This window comes from Malaclemys terrapin, chromosome 7 (assembly GCF_027887155.1).
Source record: "Malaclemys terrapin pileata isolate rMalTer1 chromosome 7, rMalTer1.hap1, whole genome shotgun sequence".
In the NCBI taxonomy this organism is placed as follows: Eukaryota; Metazoa; Chordata; order Testudines; family Emydidae; genus Malaclemys; species Malaclemys terrapin.
In genome coordinates, this window is record NC_071511.1 from 49,354,557 (window position 1) to 49,377,518 (window position 22,962).

At 45.2% G+C, this 22,962-nt stretch overlaps 1 protein-coding gene across 4 annotated transcripts; it reads left to right on the plus strand.

Annotated features, from left to right (window-relative positions):
- Positions 1–136: 136 nt before the first annotated feature.
- Positions 137–22,806, plus strand: NPRL2 (NPR2 like, GATOR1 complex subunit). 4 transcript variants are annotated; one of them, XM_054036342.1, is made up of 12 exons: positions 137–220; positions 1,756–1,841; positions 2,166–2,257; positions 2,664–2,832; positions 5,584–5,692; positions 6,283–6,419; positions 7,584–7,681; positions 7,983–8,019; positions 8,776–8,869; positions 19,433–19,550; positions 20,119–20,261; positions 21,861–22,806. In XM_054036342.1, the coding sequence occupies exons 2-12, from the start codon at positions 1,764–1,766 to the stop codon at positions 21,926–21,928; spliced, it is 1,143 nt and encodes a 380-aa protein (XP_053892317.1). In that variant the 5' UTR covers positions 137–220; positions 1,756–1,763; the 3' UTR covers positions 21,929–22,806. The 4 variants fall into 4 exon arrangements, with proteins under 4 accessions (XP_053892317.1, XP_053892320.1, XP_053892321.1 ...); XM_054036345.1 differs by having other exon boundaries at positions 22,091–22,806; XM_054036346.1 differs by lacking the exon at positions 1,756–1,841 and adding an exon at positions 1,649–1,722 and having other exon boundaries at positions 157–220.
- The last annotated feature ends 156 nt before the right edge of the window (positions 22,807–22,962 follow it).

The following is a 22,962-nucleotide window of genomic DNA, read 5'->3' on the forward strand; positions in this document are numbered from 1 at the left end:
CTCCTCCTAGGGCCTCTGAGTGGCTGAAATTTACTGTCTATCATCAGTAAGACCCACCTCTCCTCCTGTCACGGCGGCGTCGCCTTCATGCTCCAGGAACACGTGACAAAAGGTGGGGCGTTCTAGTCCTATCCGGGCGAGCCATCAGTGCGCATGCATGGATCGGCCGGCTGGTAGCGACCCCTTGCTACCGTGCACACGCACCTGTCGAAAAGCTCAGGTAAGTGTGCTCCTGCGCCGGCTCAGGTGGTGGCTTTAAGCGCATGTGCGAAGTGGGGTAAGTGCTTGCTTGGTTTCGTGTCTGCGGCTGAGTAGAAAAGGATGGGGCCCTGTGCCGGTGCCCGGTGTTATTGTAGGGTCGCCTGGGAGCGGCTGTTTGCCACGCCCCCGTCTAGCGCGCATCACGTGGACAGCTCCCTTCACCTACGCCTAGAGCACGGACACCCCTGCGTCACCCAGACCTGAGAACCCCAGGTGTGCACTCAGCCTGGGCGGGAGGGGAGCTGGAAGCTAGGACTCCTGGGTTCTGTCCCAACTCTGGGAGGGGAGAGAGGTTGAGGGGGTTGGAAACCGGGACTCCTGGGTTCTGTCCCAGCTCTGGGAAGAGAGAGGGGTCTAGTAGGCTGAGGGGGTTGGAAACCAGGACTCTGGGTTTTATCCCCATTGTGGGGAAGGGAGTTCAGTGGCTAGTTCACAGGGCCGGGACTCCAGAGTCCCCTTCACCAGCTTGCTGTATGCTCTTGAACAGGCTTTCTGTCTCTGTACAGTGGGGTGATGATACTCATCAGCTGTACTAATGCGCTGACATCCTGGGACGATCAGTGCTATAGAAGCTTTAGGTATTAGCAGCTGTAACACTGAGCAAAGGAAGTGTGGCTATGGGGGAGGGAAATGTTCTGCGAATATTAATTTGCATTTGAACATGAACTTCAGTTTGACCTTTGTGTTCATGGTCCATAAAACTTGCGAGTTTGAGCTTTGCAACATGAATCTTTGCAAAAAGCTCATATTAAACTTTAATTCCCAATAGAAGCAAACTTTGATTTTTTTTAATATTCATGCCTAACATTCACCCCATGCCCCTGCTCCTGAGGAATAAAAAAAATTAAATATTCTGACTAAGACACCTTTCTCTTGCAGTTACTGATCTTTAACTCTTGCCTTTTATGATATCGTAATTCTGTTCCATTTTTGTGTACCTTTGCAGGTCACCTTTCAAGTTAATGTTTTAATCCTATAGAAGTCAGGGAATAACTTATATTTTGCATGTACAGTTAACTTCCACTGAGCAGTACGGTGTGTTAAAGTGTTGCTTCACATAAGTCACTGCTGGATTGGAAGGAGAGGCAAAGGCCTGTTTTGATGTGAAGTGACTTTGTTAATGAGGCAGAGCCCAGCCACTAGTATGGTGATTGCACTGGAATTCAGTGCATAAAGCCACACTAGTGCTGTGTCAAAGACTGAGATATTTTATACACTACCTGTCCCTCCAATGCATGTGTATTATCACACACGGCATTAACTTCAGAGTCTGTATATGTCACACAGGCCAGATTTACAGCTGCTGTAACTTAAGTTTGGAACACCTGACTCTTGTGCTTTGAAAATTTGCATTAAGGTAAGGTTTGTATTATTTTTATTGCACTAGTGTTCTCCGTGAGAGAGGGAGAAAAAGACCAAGGGAAGAGAAATCCAAAGAGAATCCACTTGATTGCTCTTTTGGTAAGCATCAGTTCTGTGTTGTATCTCTTGCAGCAGTAACCATGGACAGCAGCAGCAGAATTGAGTGCATCTTCTTCAGTGAATTCCACCCAACGCTGGGGCCTAAAATAACCTACCAGGTCAGTGATGCCAGAGTATTTGGGGCTGGGGTCTATTGGGTATTCAAACAGGTAGTGAACTGAGGGAATTCAGTCTGCTGTCTCCAGCACCTAGCCAATGCTGGCCCCATCAGCCAAGGGCCTGCAGCTAGGCCCTGTGTGTCTCTTCAGCTGAACTGTGACATTTTATACTGTGACATCTTATGTCTCTCTACAAAAGTGACTTTTCACAGGTGCTCACTCTCCTTGTCATGCCTGTAGCCTGTTGCTTGGTTTTTTTATGAGACTGTAGGGTTATGTCTGTTGGCTCTTCAGTGATACTTTATTGTTTCCTTGGCCATGCAGGTCCCGGAGGATTTCATATCCCGAGAGCTCTTTGACACAGTCCAGGTGTACATCATCACCAAACCCGAGCTGCAGAACAAACTCATCACAGTGTGAGTACCACCTAGAACTGCCCTGTATAATCATAGCAATGAGCAACCACCATTTTTAATAATTTAATTACAGTCTGTGCACAAGATGTCAATGAATTTTAACTACATGGAAACTTTGAAGAGTATGCATTTTTCTGTTAAGAGAATTCAGGACAAAGCCTGGCATAGATGCTAAATTTTATAAATGACTTACTCTCATAAACTGATGAACGCGTTTACTTGTAAATTCTCAGAAAATTCATTCTGGGCGTGGAGTAAGGGCTATAAGTTTGGGGAGGATCCATTGTATTTTTCATACAAAACAAAGGAGTGTCTATTTTAAAAGCAAAATCTTTCACTATGGAGTTCCGACCAGTGCTTCCAGAACAATCGCAGTTGACGGCTTGTGCCTGTTTCTCTTTGATAGGACCGCTATGGAGAAGAAGCTGATTGGCTGCCCAGTTTGTATTGAGCACAAAAAATACAGCCGGAACGCTCTGCTCTTCAATCTGGGCTTTGTTTGTGATGCTAGAGCCAAGACTTGTGCATTGGAACCCATCGTGAAGAAATTGGCTGGCTATCTCACCACCTTAGAGGTCAGATTTGGCACTGATGCACACATTCAATATCTAATGCTGTTTGTCACGGATCCACAGGATTGGCGCTACACCCCCCAGCTTTAGAACAGTCTCTAGGAGAAACGCCTTTGATGTGCCAGACCTCCGAGAGGTCTCGCCCTTCCTACACAGGGTAGGCCATGTGGTCTGATCATCTTTTTAGATTGAACCTTCCCAGTCCTTTGCTATCAAGCTGGGATCTCTGCTCAGCTTCCCTTCTGTGAGGTGGGGAAATCCATCTCCCTCAGGGTAGTTGGTTGCTAGGTGTCGGTATCCTGGTGACTAGGTTTTCCATTATCATCTTAGATTTCCCATTGATATGGGGCTGGCCTCAGCCAGTCCTTTTCCAATGACCCATTCATGCTCAGACAGCTAGGCCACATTCATACCTATGTCTCCCAGCCAGCCCTGAAAGCAATCAGCTCTCCCAGCGCTGTAAAAAACCCCACCCCCATGAGGGGAGTAGCTACCAGCACTGGGAGTGCGACTCCTAGCACTGGTGCACTGTCTACACTGCCACTTTACAGCGCTGTAACTTGCAGCACTCAGGGGTGTGTTTTTTTTCACACCCCTGAGCGAGAAAGTTGCAGCGCTGTAAAGTGGCAGTGTAGACAAGGCCTTATTGTCATTCATAGATTCCAAGGCCAGAATGGATTGCTGTAATCATCTAGTCTGACCTCCTGTATAACACAGACCGGACAACTTCCCACAATCATTCCTAGAGCAGAGCTTTTAGAAAAACAGCCAACATTGATTTACAAATTGTTGGGGAGAATCCACCACCACCCTTGGTAAATTGTTCCAATGGTTAATCAAAAAGCACATAATGCCACACCCATTCACTTTTTGTTTATTTAAACAAAATGAAATGTCAGGTAGTGTCTCTTTCTCACTATTTTCTGTGGTCCATTTCCTGGGAAAATGAGTTCTCATAATGGAGAAATTCCAGCCACTTTTTGTTAAAAATAAGGCTATTTTAAGTCAGCCAGTTTTAATGATTGGTAATAAATAATATGGGGATGGTTTGTTACTATTAAGTGTGAGTTCATTGACTTCAAATTTCCTTTTTAACAGTAAATGGTATAAGCTATGTCCTTTCAGAATCATGCAGGTGACCATAATGACTGTATAGGGAAGCTTGTAGTTCGGGTGATGATGTCTGTTGTTTAGGATCAAGAGACCCAGTTGTGTTTCTTTCTGAGCAACACTTTGAATAGAAGCTTAAACTTTCAAGTAAGGTATTAACAACCCATGGTAAACATCCCTGATCATTCCCGCAGATCTGCCAACAAAGCCATGGAAAACCAGACTTGACACTCTTAATATTTCTCAAGTTAAAAAAAAAAAAAAGAAATTTTTTTTAAAACATCCTTGCAGGCCTCTGTGCTTGCTTACAGTGTTGTGCAGACAAAACTACACAGGATCGTTTCAGGGGACAAGACAAAGATGCCACGTTTATTATAACACAATTTGATTTATGACCAATAACTAATACCTATATACACACACACATCAGATGTTCTGCAGCTGCTGTATAGTTACCAGTCCTGAATGTAGCTTGAGTCCGTGGCTTGATTTTGCAGCTTGGGTTCATAGCTTGTGGCGGCTAACTGGCCAGGAAAGCGGGGCACAAGGAAGGGCTGGGTCTGCCCTCCCATGTTGGCAGCAGAACGTTACCCCCCTCAAAGTCTTCCATCTCACTCATCTTTCTTATAGGCTTTTAGTTTGAATCCAGAGTCTATAGGTCTTGCTGTGTCACGCTGCCTCTGGGTTGGGTGTGATTGATCACCTGTCAGTTGCAGATGTGACTTTTAGCCTTGGACCTGGCTTTGATTCTCCTTCTATTGTACTTTTGTTCTTTTCTTTTTAGGGTGGACTTTTCTTTCTTTGTTAGGGCTGTTTGCATCTTCAACCGTTGGGGTTTGAACTTTTTCATTAGGATAGGCTGGCGCTGGAGATTGATTCCATCATCCATCCATACCTCATTCACACATTTAAAATAAACTAATAAGATTACGTTAGGGTTTTGCAAAATGAAGGTTGCAGCAGGCTTTTACAAAATGGAGTGAGCGTTTTAAAATGGAGTTTGAGTTACAATATGGACAAGTGTAAGGAGTGGCAAAGAGTGAACAGAAGCTACAATGTAGACAAGTATAATGAATGGCAAACAGTGATCAGAAGTTACAATGTTGAAACAGTGCAAGTTTCAGTGATTTAAGCAGCAACTGGATTGAAAGTGAAACTTACAAGGGCAGCTGGCTGAACCCTATGGCTCTTAACAAGCATCTTAATTGTCAATTAGCCAGTTATTGGGATAACCAGTTTTATGAATGAATGTTGTTTCATTCATAAAACTTTACTTATGAAGTTACAATAATAAAGTGAACAATTCAAAACAATTTTATTCATCAGTTCTACAACGGCCCTAAACAATAATTCTTTAGGTGAAATCCATTGAGGTCGATGGGAGTTCGAGACTTCACTGGAGCCAGGATTTCACCCCTTGATCCTCCATAACACAGCATGGTGTAAAGGAGAGATTTGTCATTAATTAGGTGAATGACAGGTTTTCAGGATCAGACTAAAAGTAAGAAAAGAACAAAGGAAAAAATACCAGTGGGGTTTCCTTACTGTATCGCCTGCATAACCGCTCCACAGCAGCTTTATAGAAAGATGCGAGGTGGCTTGCTGCTACTGAGAGGCAATGACACTGACCCTGTTCTCTCCTAGCTGGAAAGTGGCTTCATCTCCAATGAAGAGAGTAAACAAAAGCTGGTGCCAATAATGACCATCCTCCTGGAGGAGCTCAACGCCACTGGGAAATGTACTTTGCCAATAGGTAGGGTTGCTGGACATCCAGCTGTAATGTAATCTTTTTCTTTGTCCCTTCCCAGTCTCACAATGAGTCCCTTAGCATCACCCCACTAATGGATCCTGTCTGAAGCAGAGGAGTCTCCTGATTTAAAGTTTGTAGCTTGGGGGTGAGGGGTCGGACTTGCAGCTCCACCTGTACCCCACCCTTGTGCTACTTTGTTTTGTGGTATTTGAAGTGTTGCTCGGGGGACATTCGTGGGGGAGGAGCACAGGGGAGATAAGGGAGTTAGATGTGCTGGGGGAGTGCACTGCTCCCTTATTGCCTCTGCCATCCCTGGAGTGCCAATGGGCTGTGATTACAGCGGAGTTGGTTACTGCTGGGAACAAAAGGGAAGCTGCTCTATACTGACCAGATTGCTGTAACAGAGGATGGAAGGGGAGGTTGGCTTCTGAGGGTCAAATCCTGCCCTGGTTTCAGCAGCGGGTGCAATTCCCATTGTTCATGGGGTGGGTGGTACTCACACTGTTATATCAGGGCAGATTTTGGTTGGGAAAGTTGAGAGAGACAGAAGGTGTTTGCTAGCAGAGCTGAGTGCTTTCGTCTCCTCCTCCTAGATGAGTCGAACACCATTCACCTGAAAGTGATCGAGCAGCGGCCAGATCCTCCCATTGTGCAGGAGTATGATGTGCCCGTCTTCACTCTGGACAAGGACGACTTCTTCAATGCCCAGTGGGATCTCACTACTCAGCAGGTCTGTCTGCTTCATCCGGGTGGGGCAAAGCAGGGGGGACATTCTAATGGGGTCATCTTCCATCCCAGCAATTCAGTTAGCTGAATGGAGATGTGACAGGTCGATTGCGCTACCTGGTGCCCAGTGAACAAGGGGTTAACCACAGCTCAGCAACCTGTAGCCCTTGCCTGGGGCCTATAAATCCTGTACTTGGGAGACAAGAGGAAGGAGAATGCTATTGGGTAGCAGCCCAGCCTTCCCAGGGTCTTAGGACTGGGGAGCTTGATCCCTTTTGTGGAGAAGACTTCGCTGATTGCAGTGGTATGCCTCTGCTGAACCATTCCCAGTGAACATGTGATAAACGGCAGCAGCTGTTGCCAACACTATCCAAATCAAGCAAAGATGTCCTTTATGGGGAAGTGTCCATCCAGTGACTAGGGATGGTTAACAAAGTGTTAAATAGTGTGGAACTCTGTGCTCCAGTTGCAGACACTTCCAAACAGGGATGAAATACAGAGGTGCATGTGTTTATAGTGAGGTTGCACTGTATTCTCATTCAGCACAGTATCTAGTGTCCATGTTAAATCTCTTCTGATGGTCTCATTGACCCTTTGTGTATGGACCATGTTTACTGAAAAATCTGGTCCAAGATGGCCTGTGCCTTTTTTGTTCAGTTCTATAATGATATAATTTTCTTATCCAACTGCAAAATTATTTGCACTGGGAGACAAGAGTTCTTGGATGTTAGAAGTGCATGTGTCTGGTGTATAGAACCATATCACTGTCTCATAGAAAAAAAGCTACCTTAAGACAGAGATACCATTGAGAGTATGTATCGGTCACTTAAGGGTAAAAAAACATTGCAGGGATGTTGTGACTTTCCCCAAACAAAACATTATAAACACAGGAAATGTACAGCTAAAGTTAACTGAAGAGAAATCCAAACATATCAATGCACAGTTAAGGTATCTAAACACAATAACTCTGCCCCATAGTGACACCATGCAATAACCATGCAAATGATGATTGAGGCATTTAATTGTTTGATAATGTAATCTATGACCACAATCTGAAGACACACTAGATCTCCCTCACACGCACGCTCCCCTTGATGTCACTATAGGGAGTCTCGCATGCAGATTTTCCTCTCTTTGGTTTGATCGTGCTCTCGTGCTGTCTCCCTAGATCCTGCCGTACATTGATGGATTTCGACACATCCAGAAAATCTCTGCTGAAGCCGATGTGGAGCTCAATTTGGTGCGAATTGCCATCCAGAACCTGCTGTAAGTGCTAAGATCTAGGGCATCGGGAAGGAGAAGGGTCCTGATCAGAATACTCACACAGATACATATACCCACCCTTCTCGTCCCCAGTTCTCACTTTAGCCCTGTGTCCCGATCCCCTTGACACATGGAACTCCGAATTTAGAAGAAATCCCCTGCAGAGTTCCCTGTAGAGGAACCACTACAGAAAACCCGGCCTGCAGCTAGCGGAGAGTAGTAAAACCTATGCATTCACTAGGGAAGAGGCTGGCGTTTGAATCTATAATCAGTGATTTCTAATGTTTCATTGTCTGTCTTGCAGATACTATGGGGTGGTAACTCTGGTCTCCATACTTCAGGTGGGTATGGCTAGGAGCAAAAGATTCCAGCCCATTATTAGCCTGACACGTGTGACCTTTCACCTCTGTAGATCTGGTCTCTCTTGGAAGGAGTTTGCTGGCCTCATGTTAGGCACAGCACAAAACTACCTCGCTAGTGGACAGACAGCCCCTGCTTGGGAGAAGACCTAGGACAAAACCAGTATGGGAGTGCTAGGCTGGTACTAAGAACCACAATAGGGTTATAAAGCTTTAGTATTGACCTGCAGCTCTGCTGTTGTCCTTGGAAGTAAGACTGGAGCTGGGACATCTGAATACATGGGACCTGCTATGTTTTTCCCCATATTCTTTTAATAGTGCCTGGTTTCTGGTACTGTTGGGGAGAAGACTGCATACAGGACACATCTGCACTAACAGTCACGTGGGTATAAGCAGAACTATAGGCCTGGGGAAGCAGTGGCTGTAGAATTTGGTCGAGCAGAATCACTGGCTAACGATGCCAGATTTAGAAAGGGGAAGAATCTTGTGCGTCTGATGTGCAGTTGCACCCTATACTCTATAGAGGGTAATCCTTCTAGGAAAGCACAGTGCTTTCCACATGCCAGTTACTCTGCTCTGTAGTGATTATGTGCTGCAGGTGGTTCTCCTTGGCTGGGTCCACCAAATTGTTTGTTTGTCTTGGAGTCTCTAGGGTTGTTTGGCTTAAATCCTAGGCCCAGAGCTAAAACTCTTCAGCCTCTGGTTAATAGTAATTTCATCTCTCTCTCTCCTTCCCAGTACTCAAATGTATACTGTACTACACCTAAAGTCCAGGATCTGGTGGATGATAAATGCCTCCAAGAAGAATGTCTCTCTTATGTCACCAAGCAAGGTATAGCAGGCCTGAACTGAGCTAGATATGATAAGATTGTGTTGGCCCAGGATATGCTGTCATAGAATCTGATTCCTCCAGAGAGCTGCTAGGGACTTAGAGCCAATGCTGAACTTTTGGTTTCCTTCTCCCTCGAGTTTGCTCATGACAAAAGGCTGGTAGTGGGGCCTTCAAGTTTGTGTACTAGGTCCTGTGTTAATATGTTAATGATCTGACAAAGGGGTTGAGTATTGAGGCAGCAAAAGCTGTAGATGCCACAAAGTTATTTAGGTTAGTCAAGATCAGGGATGGCTGGGAAGAACTTCAGAGAGACCTAACCAAGCAAGGTGAGTGGGCACCACAATGGTAAATGAAACTGAGTGTTGATAAATGCAAAGTAATGCACAGTGGAAAGGAAAACTTCCACACCTGCCAGGGTTCTAAGTCAACTGTATCAGTTCAAGGAAGGGACCTGGGCATCATTGTACACAGATCAATGGAGACGTCTACACTGTGGGCAGCTTCAGTTAAAAAAGCAAACCAGATGGTTGGAGGCATAAGGAATGGGGTGGAGAATAATAGACTCTTCTAATGTTTTTATATAAATCAGTGGTGCAGCCTCATCTGAAATACTGTATGTAGTTCTGGCCACCCAGCTCCAAAAGGATATTGCAGAATCAGAGGGGTTCAGAGAAGAGTGAGAATAGAAAAACTGGGGTCATCATCTTAGAAAGGAGACGACGAAGAAGGGACGCGATAGAAGTCTATAAAATAATGAATGGTCTAGAGAAGGGAGGTGAGGAGTTTTTATTCTCGTTTCAGAGTAGCAGCCGTGTTAGTCTGTATCCGCAAAAAGAACAGGAGTACTTGTGGCACCTTAGAGACTAACAAATTTATTAGAGCATAAGCTTTCGTGGACTACAGCCCGCTTCTTCGGATGCATATAGAGTGGAATAAATATTGAGGAGATATATATATACACACATACAGAGAGCATAAACAGGTGGGAGTTGTCTTACCAACTCTGAGAGGCCAATTAAGTAAGAGGAAAAAAAACTTTTGAAGTGATAATCAAGATAGCCCAGTACAGACAGTTTGATAAGACGTGTGAGAATACTTACAAGGGGAGATAGGTTCAATGTAAAGCAAATACTCACCAGCAACCACAATCACTGAACAAAACCACTGACCCAGGAACCTATCCTTGTAACAAAGCCCGATGCCAACTCTGTCCACATATCTATTCAAGTGACATCATCATAGGACCTAATCACATCAGCCATACCATCAGGGGCTTGTTCACCTGCACATCTACCAATGTGATATATGCCATCATGTGCCAGCAATGCCCCTCTGCCATGTACATTGGCCAAACCGGACAGTCTCTGCACAAAAGAATTAATGGACACAAATCTGACATCAGGAATCATAATACTCAAAAACCAGTGGGAGAACACTTTAACCTGTCTTGTCATTCAATGACAGACCTGCGGGTGGCTATCTTACAACAGAAAAACTTCAAAAACAGACTCCAACGAGAGACTGCTGAGCTGGAATTGATATGCAAACTAGACACAATCAACTCAGGATTGAATAAGGACTGGGAATGGCTGAGCCATTACAAACATTGAATCTATCTCCCCTTGTAAGTATTCTCACACTTCTTATCAAACTGTCTGTACTGGGCTAGCTTGATTATCCTTTCAAAAGTTTTTTTTTTCTCTTAATTAATTGGCCTCTCAGAGTTGGTAAGACAACTCCCACCTGTTTATGCTCTCTGTATGTGTGTATATATATCTCCTCAATATTTATTCCACTCTATATGCAGCCGAAGAAGCGGGCTGTAGTCCACGAAAGCTTATGCTCTAATAAATTTGTTAGTCTCTAAGGTGCTACAAGTACTCCTGTTCTTTATTCTCCTTGTGACGTAATGCAAGAACAAGGGGACATCAAATAAAATTAAAAGGTAGCAAATTCAAAAAAGAAAATACATTTTCTCACCGTGTGTAATTAGATGGTGGAATTCACTGCCACGGGATGTTGCAGAGGCCAAGAATTTAACAGAATTTAAAAAGGGATTGAATAAATGATATGGATGGCAAGAATAGCCAGTTACCATAATTAATGATAACACAATTAAAAGGGATATTAAACCTGTGCTTCAGGTATTAAGACAATTTCTAACTATTAGAGACCAGGATGATATTTAATCTGCCCCCAACATTATCCCAAATCAACTACTGCAGAGTTCTTACATCTCTCTCTGACTCAGCTGGCTGCTGTCAGAGACAGGTGGCTGGGCTGGATGGACCTTGGCTCTGATCCAGTGTGACCATTTCCTATGAGCTTGGTAAGAGCGAAGCCGCATTGGGAGCACTTCTCCAGGCGAGAATGATGTGTCCCATTGCAGGACTTGGTCCTGATACTCAGACCCAAGGTGACGCCATCTTTCAGCTGAGATGCTAAACCGGGTCTTGTAAAGTCCCACGTCTTCTGGTAGAATGTCACGATCTCAGAGTCTGGGATAAGCCGTGTGTCCTGACCAACGTTCCCTCCTTCTGATTGGTGCAATATCCCAGCTGCAGCTCCATATTTCTGTGTTTATACTGTCGGAGAATAACAGAGTTCTCACTTTTTGTTTGGGTACAGCAAGTCAGATACTTTATTTTCTCTCTCTCAGTTGCATAGAGGGAGAGAGCTAAACAGGTCTCTCAACAAGTAAACAATTACAGCAAGCATTTATTATTGTCTGTAACAAAAGGTATGAGCAACAGCAGCATTTTGTTTATACATAGGTCATTCTGATATCTTGTTTTCCTCGCTTGTTTAGACTCTAGTCTACATACAATATTATCTACACAAGGTCGCAACAACTTCTCACACAGTTCTTTCCCACTCGCCTCACCCAATCCGCGCTTCTACAAATCTCGCGTTATTAGGGTTACAGTTAGCCTGACTCTTGCTAACAAACTGTCATGCATTGCAATCCCCTTCCTGTCAGGTCTTTCTCTGCTTCCACAACCCCCACTTTTGTACTACTAGTACAACAAACATTTTCAAATCTCTATTTGCATTAAGTTTTGGAATTCAGATTCTGTATCGGATGCTTCAACCTTAGGAGTTTTGATTGGATGTAATGACAATGCATGATGAGCATGGACATGAAAGGTATTACTATTATTATGTCCTTTACAACAACAATAACATAATCCTAAACTAACTAATAGCAACACAAGCAATAACATTCCCATAGCAATAATATGATGGGGTTGTTTTACAATTTTAGTCATAAAGCACAATACATCATACTTAGTACATAAAGTAGACACTTTATAAGCTGTATGAAAGGCATACTTTTCAACTTGATATATATTTTGAAGCATGTAAATTTGCCCTTGTATTTCAGAGATTCTCTGAACCTCTGGTAACAGTGAAAGCAAATTCTGAAATTGATCAGGTACTCAACTAGTTCAATTTAAAGGGTATCTGGAATCTAAGGGCTACTTGCAGAATTCTATCTGCAGGTCAGTAAATAATATGATTGCCTGCATTGGTAATGAGATTAAAATGTATGTCTTGCAATGTGGTGGTTTTAACATACACGCAGCTGCTATTAGCTTAAAAAAGTAAGCGTACTGTCAGGGTAGTTCCTTATCCCCTACCCTCCCAGCAAACGTAGACATGAAGAGTAACAACGTCTCCTGGCTTCAGTTTACGGATACACTGAAGCTGTGGGGGTTCTAACGGCCAAAATGTCCATTGACTCCCTATCCCCATTCAAATGTCAGGTGTAATCCCAGGAACACTGACTAAAAATCGATTGGGCATACCAGGTAGTCTAATTTTCCAGATGTCACAGTGAGTTACCCAATCCCACGTGCATCCTCCCCATGGACCCAGCAGGATTCGGTATGTAGGAGCCCCCCCCCCCCCCCCCCCCAACCGGTCCATATGCTTGAAAGGAGCACTGTGAACGTTCACACTTCCACCCAGAAAGTCTCCAAGTATGTCTCCATGGCCACAGAGCAGATGGTACTCCTGATGTGTCTGTAAGGGCAGTGGGCCAAGCCTGATGCTCTAGATCATTCCAAATGGCCATTAGCTGGTCATTCAGGAAATCCTGAATTTCTGAACATGCTCGATCCCACTGCAGTGCCTTCCCAGCCTCAGTGATATTCAATACCATCTCTGTCAGCAACTTCTGGGTCATTGAACTAAGGGCATAAATAACATGTAACTCACCAACTACAGCCTGGGTTAGCTGTGCCCCAGAAATAAGGCTAGTGGCCTTCTCTAGTTGCCCCAATTTCTCATCATGTTCTCTCATAAAAACATTCCAAACTGCTGCTGCACTATTGGCCCCATCCCAAAGGGATCCGGTCAAGTCTCTCTTCTTTCTAGAGGAAATAACCCAAGCCCTCTGTTGTGTTAATCTAATGACAGCCCCCTTTGAACAATTTGGGTATGTAGAGGTGATCTGGAAACTGGATAAGGGTAATGAAAATTTAACAGTCCCTACTATAGTGTTAATCACAGTCCATTGATATCCTAATACATCTCTCTTTGGTGTAGTACTATACCACATCTGTTGGTTGAACACCTTTATGTATTTACGTGAGGCATGATATTAATGGCATAAGGGGGGGGGGTGTATTGCAATAAGGTACAGGTAACATTATAGTCACTGGAATAATTTCTATGCAGGTAAAATTTCCAGTGGCAAAACAAACTCTTCGGGTATTCGTTTAATTGTTCACTAATTGGGTGACCAAATAACAATAAGGGCCTCTCTCATTTAACACAGTGAAAATTCCAGGAACAGCCATCATATCTACTTTGCTATAGAACCCATCAATTGCAATTACAGATTCTTGGGGTTCACTGGTAGTGATATCATGTATTTCTATCTCCACTGATCCATTTGTTTTCCATTCAATTGTTTGCTTATATGGGATATCCTGAACCTTAAAAATAATTTTTTTCAACCAATATTTAAATAAATCACTAAAGTGCGAAGGCCTTGGCCATTGGTTTTATCAAATATATGGCATTGTCTGTATTTGGGTGTGTTACAGGGGTAATAGTGTAATGGAGGAGATGGCAGGGGCAATGGCAACAAGGTGCCTTTGGTACTTATTTAAAATCCAATTAGGGAGGGCAATACATGCTGAAGGATTTATCCAAAACACAGGGCGCAGCCTATAGAATAAATCCCAAAATCCAATCAATACCACATTCCCAAGCATGGGTCCCACAAGTTTCTTCCTGCCAGTGTATAATTCTTTTTCTTCACCAGGGTCAGTTCTTAATGTCTTTTGCAGTCAGGAATCCCTGGACTTTTTGTGGTTTCAATGAAGCAAGTGTTCCTTCTTCTCTTTTCCTGAAACAGTGTGGTTCAGCATCATACAGGGGAGAGGTTACTAGCACATCACCCTGTAATGGATTTGCTTCTTCCAGAAAAATCCAAAGGCACATCAGGTCTGTCAGTGGACAAGGGAGAGGTTACTAGCACTTCACCTTGTCTTTTTTTCCCTGCTGTCCAGAAGGCACAGCAGAACTAGAAGGAGAAATAGGCTGATCATCAGTTGGAGAGTCCTCCCGAGGTGGAGGGGTCTTTTTCCAGTGCGAAGCATAGATCCAGGTAGGCAGTCCTTGGCACTTCACAGGGGTGTTGGTGGTTAACAGGACTTGGAAAGGGCCTCTCCAGCATGGAGACAAAGCAGTCTTTCATTGATGGACTTTACGTAGACTCAGTCTCCTTGTTTCAATGAATGGCAGGGCTACTAGGGTCTTTGGGTAGCACTTCTTTTATCTGTGAGAAAAGAAACCTAACACATTTCATTAATGTCTGGCAGTGTTTTGCAGATCTCATAGTTGCTTGGGCACATTCAGGCCCCCCCTTTTCTTGGCTGTCAGCCAAGTCTTAGCTGTGGGCAATGTCTTTGGATGGGGCCAGCGTCTTATCTTTGGACTGAGCTTGCTAGCTATTTTTTCCAGTTAACTCATTCTGTTCTTTTTCCTTCTCCCCTTGGCTTCTTTTAACCTACAAAGGAAACTTCCACTCTTCACTCATACACCTTTTCCCAACAATGAACACATACACATTGCCATTATACAGTACATTAGTCTTATTATTCAATGTATGTTACACCCTTCCAGTAAAACAACTTATATACAGAGCTTTGAAGCAACAAACCAGGACAAGCACACCCACTTTTGAGGAGTTCACTCGGTACAACCTCTGATGTCCAATAGCTTTCCTCCCTCCCCACTCTCTGGCTAGAAATCTGAGGTAGCCAGAAGGATCCCATGTGCAATATGGGGAGTGGGTTAACCTTCCATGTCCTCGCTTCCAAAGACTGTTGGTATGCAAATTTTAACAACAAATTTTCAATTAAAAAATCTGGCCAATGAAGTTTCTTTTTCTTACTTAAGCAAATGTATTAGACTTTAATATATCACATTTTCCTGATTTATCCGAGCACTTTGTATTCTAAGTTGAATAAAAAAAGTATCTGCTTTTTGATTTAACCCTTCTATTTAATTTTGAACTAGACTGTCTTATGAAAATATTAAACACAACAATTCTGGCCACAAGACAAACACCACAAGACAGGACATAGAACACAAAAATAATTCCTATTGTACCAGTAAATGCATGGTACGTTGAATGCTGTTCAGCTGGCATCCATTTTCTCTGATGATCTGAAAGACAAAAGAACAGAGGTCTACCCCTTCTGAGCAGTCAGTCATTGCTTAAAATGTTTCCTTTATATACAAATATTCTTTTTCTTTTCAGGCAAAACAGAGGAATTACACCATATTTCCTTGTATTTGTTTCATAGACAGCCCAGGTTTCAGTGCCTTCTACCTTATCAGTTAGATAATTTGCCTTAATACAGATGCTTTCTGGCTTGCTTCTGGATCCAAAGCTTTCCACAGCTTAAAGACTCTTACTTAAAAAAAAAAAAAGGACACAATTAACTTTTAACTCCTGTTTTCAAACACACAGTGATCTGAAAAAGACAACACAACCTATTTTGGTAGGTTTGCATTTCTTTTACCTCTGCTACAATATACACTGCACATGTTCTGGGGAAAATGCACATCCTCTCCACAATTCAATTTTCACAACACTAGCAGCATCAATTTCTACACAAGGTATAACTGTTTCTTTTGTGCTTACAAAATCTCCATGCACCCCTAGTAAGACAGTTCGACCACACAGAGTCAGGGCCACTGTCCTTTTCTCTCTACCAGATCTTTCATCTGCTATTTTGTTACCCAAAACCAAATTCAAATCTTTTATTCTCCTGGCTTTGACTACCCTGCTGCAGCCACAACCTTTGGTCTTTAATTAAAACATTTTAAGTCTTGTAAAGCATTAAGTCACCTTAAGGATTAAATGCTAAATACCTTAAACAACACTAGTTTCCTGTGTCTGGCAAAAGTATTCTCAGTTTTGCAACTTTAAAACAATACCAATTCATCTCAAACTTATAAAACACAGCTTGTACACAGCAGGAGTGTTCTTCAGCAAATTAGACTAACGTATTCATAGTCAAATAATTCCACTTAAATAACCTCTTGCCTGGATTACTTACAGACATTCCTACCAAATTTCATTGCTTGATTCTCTCTAGCAACTACAGAGTTAACTTCTCACTCTCTTTCCTTAAATCACTTGCTTGTGACACCCAATCAACTCAGATTTTACCATTCCAATTATTGTCCTGGGGATTTGAAATCCCCATGCTTATAATTACTTACTCCTTTCCTTCCACTATGCCCTCAAAGTTTTCAACCTGTTTTCCAATCTCTCTATCTGTTGCCTGCCCGCTTGGGCCCGATTCTGCTTTTCACCCTGAACCGTCCCTTCCATGGGCACTGGCTTGTTCCACTACCAATTTAGCTAGGAGGGTGGGCTTCTCAACTAGCTCCCACCCTTCCTGGTCTCTTCCCTTAAACATTCTTACTCACAAGGCTACCCGAATCCTCCCTCGTGAGGCTTGCCACCTGGGCAAAACACGTGGCCCATTGGCGTTTAACTATTCAATTTTCTCTTATGGCAAACACACTGCTGTTACAGCATATGGAAACACAAATGGTTAAATTCTGACAAGTCCCTGAAGGACCGGTACTTGCTTAGCCAGTGCTTCCTTTTCTGCCTGGAAGTCCTGTCTCAAGGCTTGCAACTTGTCCTGGGCGTAGGTTTGAGTTGCTGCCTGGTTCATGATCTGTGCTCTTAATTGCTCAATTCTAGTTATCAAGTACACAACTCTTCCCTTTTCTCCAACTTCTCTATTGCCTAGTCCTGCTACGACTGGGGGTAGATCCACTTGACACCCTTCCTGGTCAACCGGGGTGGAGAGAGGAATGCTAAACCCCTCTCCGGTTCTCAGACTTGCTGCGGCTGAGAGCAGGCGCACTTTCATACTCTCACACGTACGTCCAGACTGGCCACGTCTGTATAACGTTCAGAGAAGGCGCTGTGCAATCTCCAACTTGCTTCCTCTCTTGGGAGGGCAGTTCTTTTACGCCCTGGGGTCTCCTGGGGCGTCTTTTCAGTGATTCCAGGCCAGGCCAGCTGCCTGTGGCTTCTTCAGCGTCCCCAAACCACACCAGCTCCAGGGTCGCAAAGGCAGACTGTTGGATCTCACTGGACAGTTAAGCTTTGAAAATGTAATCTCAGCACTGTAACTTGTATTGCCTTTGGTTTGACTATGTCTATATGTATAATTTTTTTTTTCACAGTCAGCTGGGACCGAAAGCAGTTTTTCTTTGTACTTAGCCTGGTCTGCATTGATTCTTGACCTTGAACGCAGATCAACTTTCTCTTTAGCTGAATTTCAAATTAACCCGTTCCTTTCCTCAATAGACAAATTGCTCCCATTGTGTGTCAGAGGCTTTTTGGTGATTAAAAGCTCTTCTGAGATGTATGATCTTATCTAGATTGAAGGTACCTTCAAATGGGCATTGTTTAGATGGATTTGCATGCATGTAATGATTCCAATTCTCTAAAAACCTGCAGGTTGTCGGACCATAATGTACGTACATGAAATAAGATGGGGTACCCTTAGGGGGTGAGAGGGAATGCTTAAACTGTCCCCCACCCATTTTCCAATAACACACACAGGGAGGGAGGATGCCCTGTCCGTGCTAGCAGCACATAAACTAAGGATCTCTCCCTACAGGGTACTCACACAGGAGAGACTAACGGGGGTGGCCATGACCCTCCTACACCTCCCTTCAGCAAACAGCGTCGGCTAGTCTCTGAGACGGCACCGCTCACTCTCTTTGCATCCAGCGAGATGATCAGACTGTCAGTGGCTCATACAGAGAGGAAAGGGGAGGGAAGATGGGTTCACACACTCCTAGACCCAGGTAGCTTCCTCGCCGGATGATGCCAGGCCGAGTTAGCCCACCGTGGGTTGGATCTCCTAAAAGATCCTCTAGTTACCGGGCTTGTGTTAGAGTAGTTCTGGTCATGAGCCAAAAGACTTTGCAGAGTACTCTGGGCATCTTCCGGTAACTCTCAATTCACACTGGTGTGCGCGTGCACACACACACACACACACACACACACACACCACAGGCCTCTATTTCTAAATACCACGATGCATCTATACCTTATGTCCGGACTCAATACACTATGAGGCAGTAACAACCCCTCTTGAGGCGGTAAAAACCCCTCAGCACCGGTGCATACCTTATGCATCTTTCTTATGCATATGGGAGCGGCCAAACTAACAGTTCCCCAGAACCGCATACAACTACCTTATTGGGGGCGGCAAAACAATTCCCCAGAACCGCTCTGCATCTGATCTTGCTGTACAGTCAATAAGTTTGGATGGCGTGAGCTCAACAGGGACTGACGGCCCCACGGACAGTCCTCCTCCAACACCCCAATAGAGATTTCCAAAGGTCTCCTACCTCTATTGTGGCACCATGGGGTTTGAAGGGGAATGATCCGTAGCAGCTGCCGGTGCCTCTGCAGGTGTTGCCATCCCGGACGAGCCCCCAAATTGTCGGAGAATAACAGAGTTCTCACTTTTTGTTTGGGTACAGCAAGTCAGATACTTTATTTTCTCTCTCTCAGTTGCATAGAGGGAGAGAGCTAAACAGGTCTCTCAACAGGTAAACAATTACAGCAAGCATTTATACCTTTTGTTACAGACAATAATGAGCAACAGCAGCATTTTGTTTATACATAGGTCATTCTGATATCTTGTTTTCCTTGCTTGTTTAGACTCTAGTCTACATACAATATTATCTACACAAGGTCACAACAACTTCTCACACAGTTCTTTCCCACTCGCCTCACCCAATCCTCGCTTCTACAAATCTCGCGTTATTAGGGTTACAGTTAGCCTGACTCTTGCTAACAGACTGTCATGCATTGCAATCCCCTTCCTGTCAGTTCTTTCTCTGCTTCCACAATACCATTCCACCACCATTTAACTTGGGGATGGTAGTGACACTGACACGCACGCGCACGGGCGGATTGGCCAAGCCCTGTTAATCTCCAGGACAATCTCTTCCGTAGCTCTATCCCCTGTTCAGTGGTGTTTCTCTTCCTCACAGGTCACAAGCGAGCCAGTCTGAGAGACGTCTTCCAGCTCTACTGCGGGCTGAGCCCTGGCACGACGGTGCGAGACCTCATCTGCCGCTACACCCTGCAGATTCAGAGAGTGGATGAAAGGTCTGATGCTGCATCCCCTTTCCGAAGGAAGTTCTGAGGATGAGGCCATGACATTGCTGCATGCCAGTGGAAGCGCAGATGTATGCCAATGGCTCAGTGATGCGGGAAGCCCATGGCTAGTTGGCAGAGCTAGCTTAGGGTGTCCCCCTCAATATCATTCACCCAACTTTACAGATGGGAAACTGAGGCACAGCAGCAAAGTGACTTACCAAAGGTCACACAGTGAAGCTGCAGCAGAGGCAGGAGTAGAGCCCAGGTCTCCTGACTCTGTTTCTTGCTCTAGCACCTTCTTTTTTCAGAGTCATACTGAGATTATGGTTCACTTTCTGCCAGCCCAGCAGCCCTAACTGTTGGGTCATGTGGTGAAGTCCTCCTCATTGGTGTGTAACCTCCAAACCTGCTGGCAGGTCACCTGCTCAGCATTCTGACTTGGCTCGAGTAGGAGGAGAGGCTGGGTTGGAGCTGAGCCCCCCAGACATTTGAGACCGTGTGGCTGGTGAACGGACCCTTCCAACTCTAGGTTTCCTGGGATGGCAGCCCTTCTGAGAGCAATTCCTTCTTCTCTCAGGAAGCTTGTCCAGTTCGGTTTGATGAAGGGCCTCATCCGACGGCTCCAGAAGTATCCCGTGAAGATAGTACGGGATGAGAAAAGTCACCCAGCCCGGCTGTACACAGGCTGCCACAGCTACGATGAGATCTGCTGTAAAACAGGTACAGGAACCCAGCTTTGTGTGTGTGTGAGTGAGAGAGGAGAGACCAAGCATGGCTCAGCAGTAGAAGGGGGTGTTAATTCAAGGTCCGTAACATTTGGTACTCTAGGATTTGCATTGCAGTAGCATCTATGAGCTGCAGTCATTGCATTAGGCGCTGTACTGCTGTGGAAGGGATTTTGTTCTTGCAATTTGGATGAGTTGCAGCACTATTGCAGGAGTTGCAAGGCACCAGACAAACCCACTTGATCAAATGAAATAACTTGCAGACGTTGCCCAACTTCACCTTGTAACAAACCTAGCTGAGAGCCATTTTCCATCCGTGCTGGGCCCTAACAGTGGGAACTCAGGACCCCAGAAGAGGTTCTGGCTCAGGAGACCCTTTCAGCAGAACCCATTTGATTTTTTTTTTCCTGGCCCTTTTTTGAATCCTGTTAGACAGCAAAATATTGGAGTGTTCACAGTATTCACTGCTTGTATAAGGCAGTGCTGCATGCAGCTCATAGAAGCTTAAAGTCTAGAACAGATACAGAACAAACAGTTCAGCCGTATGCTAGAGAGAGATGCAGAAGGAATCTCGTGGGGATCGCTGAAAGGCTCAATGGAAAGATGTGTTTTGGAGAGGGAGCTGGCTGTAGAAGGGGATTTGAGAGCTGAGTGCCTCAGAAGGGTATTAGATGAACCTCTTTTCCTCTGGAGACTTGGATTTAAAAGTGGATACGCCCCACACCCGGCACAAACTTAGTGGGAGGGATAGCTCAGTGGTTTGAGCATTGGCCTGCTAAACCCAGGATTGTGAATTCAATCCTTGAGGAGGCCACTTAGGGATCTGGGGCAAAATCAGTACTTGGTCCTGCTAGTGAAGGCATGGGGTTGGACTCGATGACCTTTCAAGGTCCCTTCCAGTTCTATGAGATAGGTATATCTCCATATATTAATAGCTCTCCACATCTCAACCGCTGGACTGCTTGGGGCGCTGGAGTGTCTGCTCAGGAACAGCCTAAGAGAAGGGTTGGCATAGGGAAGTTACAGGTGAGGGGGAGCGATGCATGAGCCACTGAGATCACCCGGCCGTACCAGGGAGGGAGGATGTTCTCTGGAAAGGGATAAAATTGAAATGGGCGTCAGAGGTGAGGAGTTTTGTGGGCAAGATTGCAATCAGTGCGGGTGTCAGAGGTGAGGGTTGAGATCGGTTGGTAAAGCAGAATGGGGAAAGCTGGCACAGTGCCAGTCTATATTGAGTCTTCCTTTTATCAGACATGGTAATTGCCAAGATAGCCAGGATCAAACTGTGATATCTGGCTGGTCTAGGTCTGTGTTTTAGCCCCACTTTTCCAGTGACCAAGCTGGGAGACCCAACAGTGAATCCACAGATTCTGGATTTTGTGCCATTCTTCAGCTCAAACCAAGACCCAATGGCTGGAGCATGAGAGTTGAGGACTCAACTCAACATAATCAGGCATTCTAGTCTTGAGTTGTCACCCCTCTGCCTGCCTTTCCCCCCATCAGCGATAACAGGGACTGTGGTTGGCAGGGTGGACTCACATTAGTTCCATAGATGTGCTGGGTCTAACACTGTGGTTCTCTGCTTCTTCCTGAGGCATGAGCTACCGAGAGCTGGATGAGAGACTGGAGAATGATCCCAACATCATTGTTTGCTGGAAGTGAATCTCTCTTGGGGAAGTACCAGCAGCACCCTGCCCCACAGAGAAAAGAACGCTGGAAAAGGATGGCTGAGCTGTTCACATCTCAGAGAGGAACTGAGACCCCCGACTGCGGCTCTTTCAAGTGACTTGGTTCCTCTAATGGAGAGTATGTTGTGTATTTCAGGCTAATGCTGCTTGGAGAAAGAGAGAGAACTCACGTCGGATGTCTTTGCGTTCCTCCACAATGGCAAAGCGTAGGTCCCACATCTCAGTGCAAAGCAAACAGTGTGTGCTGGCCATGTGTCACTGAAATCATCGGTTCCATGGTGTCTGTGCCGGCCTTCTTGCTGCCCATCTAGGTCACATAGAAACATTGTCATTGCTGTATTGGGGATTGTTGAAGGGTGTCCCCTTGCTGCACATACAGTCTACATGTGGAACACCTGAGTCCTTGTGTTAAAAGGGAAGGGGGCTGGTTTCCTTTCCACTCTCAGAAGCACTGATAGTTTTGCCTAGGGTTACCATTCGTCCGGATTCCCCTGGACATGTCTGGCTTTTTGAGCTAAAAATAGCGTCCGGGGGGAATTTGTAAATGTCCGGACTTCCCCCCCATGCAGAGTGCGCATGGCTAACAGGGCGACCAGCCGGATGGTGCCACTTACATGGGGCTCCGACAGCCAGAGAGAGCCCCTCCTCCGCTTCCCCTGCAGCAAAGATCACTCCCTCCCTTCCTGCATTTGCAGATCGCCTCTGGCAGTCTGGAGTTCCTCCCCCGCTCCTCCTCCACTGCTACCCGGCGTGCCGGGACCAACGGCTCAGGCCGTTCCTGAGCAAGTTCACGGAGACGTTAGGTGAAGCCCAACAACAAGGGGCCAGGGGGTCGGAGAAGGGGCAGGGAGGTTCTGGAGGGGGCAGTCAAGAGATGGGGGGGGGGGTTTGGAAATTCGGGGGGGGGGGGGGCTTTCTGGGGGAGGTGTGGATAAGGTTTTGGGCAGTCAGGGTACAGGTAGGGGGTAGGGTCCTGGGGGGCAGTTAGGGTGTGGGGGGTCTTAGGAG

Bases quoted from the DNA above. Each gene is read 5' to 3' on its own strand.
- NPRL2 (XM_054036342.1), top strand. From the start codon at position 1,764: ATGGACAGCAGCAGCAGAATTGAGTGCATCTTCTTCAGTGAATTCCAC. The intron at 2,258-2,663 runs GTGAGTACCACC...TCTCTTTGATAG, and splicing joins CAGAACAAACTCATCACAGT to GACCGCTATGGAGAAGAAGC. The intron at 2,833-5,583 runs GTCAGATTTGGC...GTTCTCTCCTAG, and splicing joins GCTATCTCACCACCTTAGAG to CTGGAAAGTGGCTTCATCTC.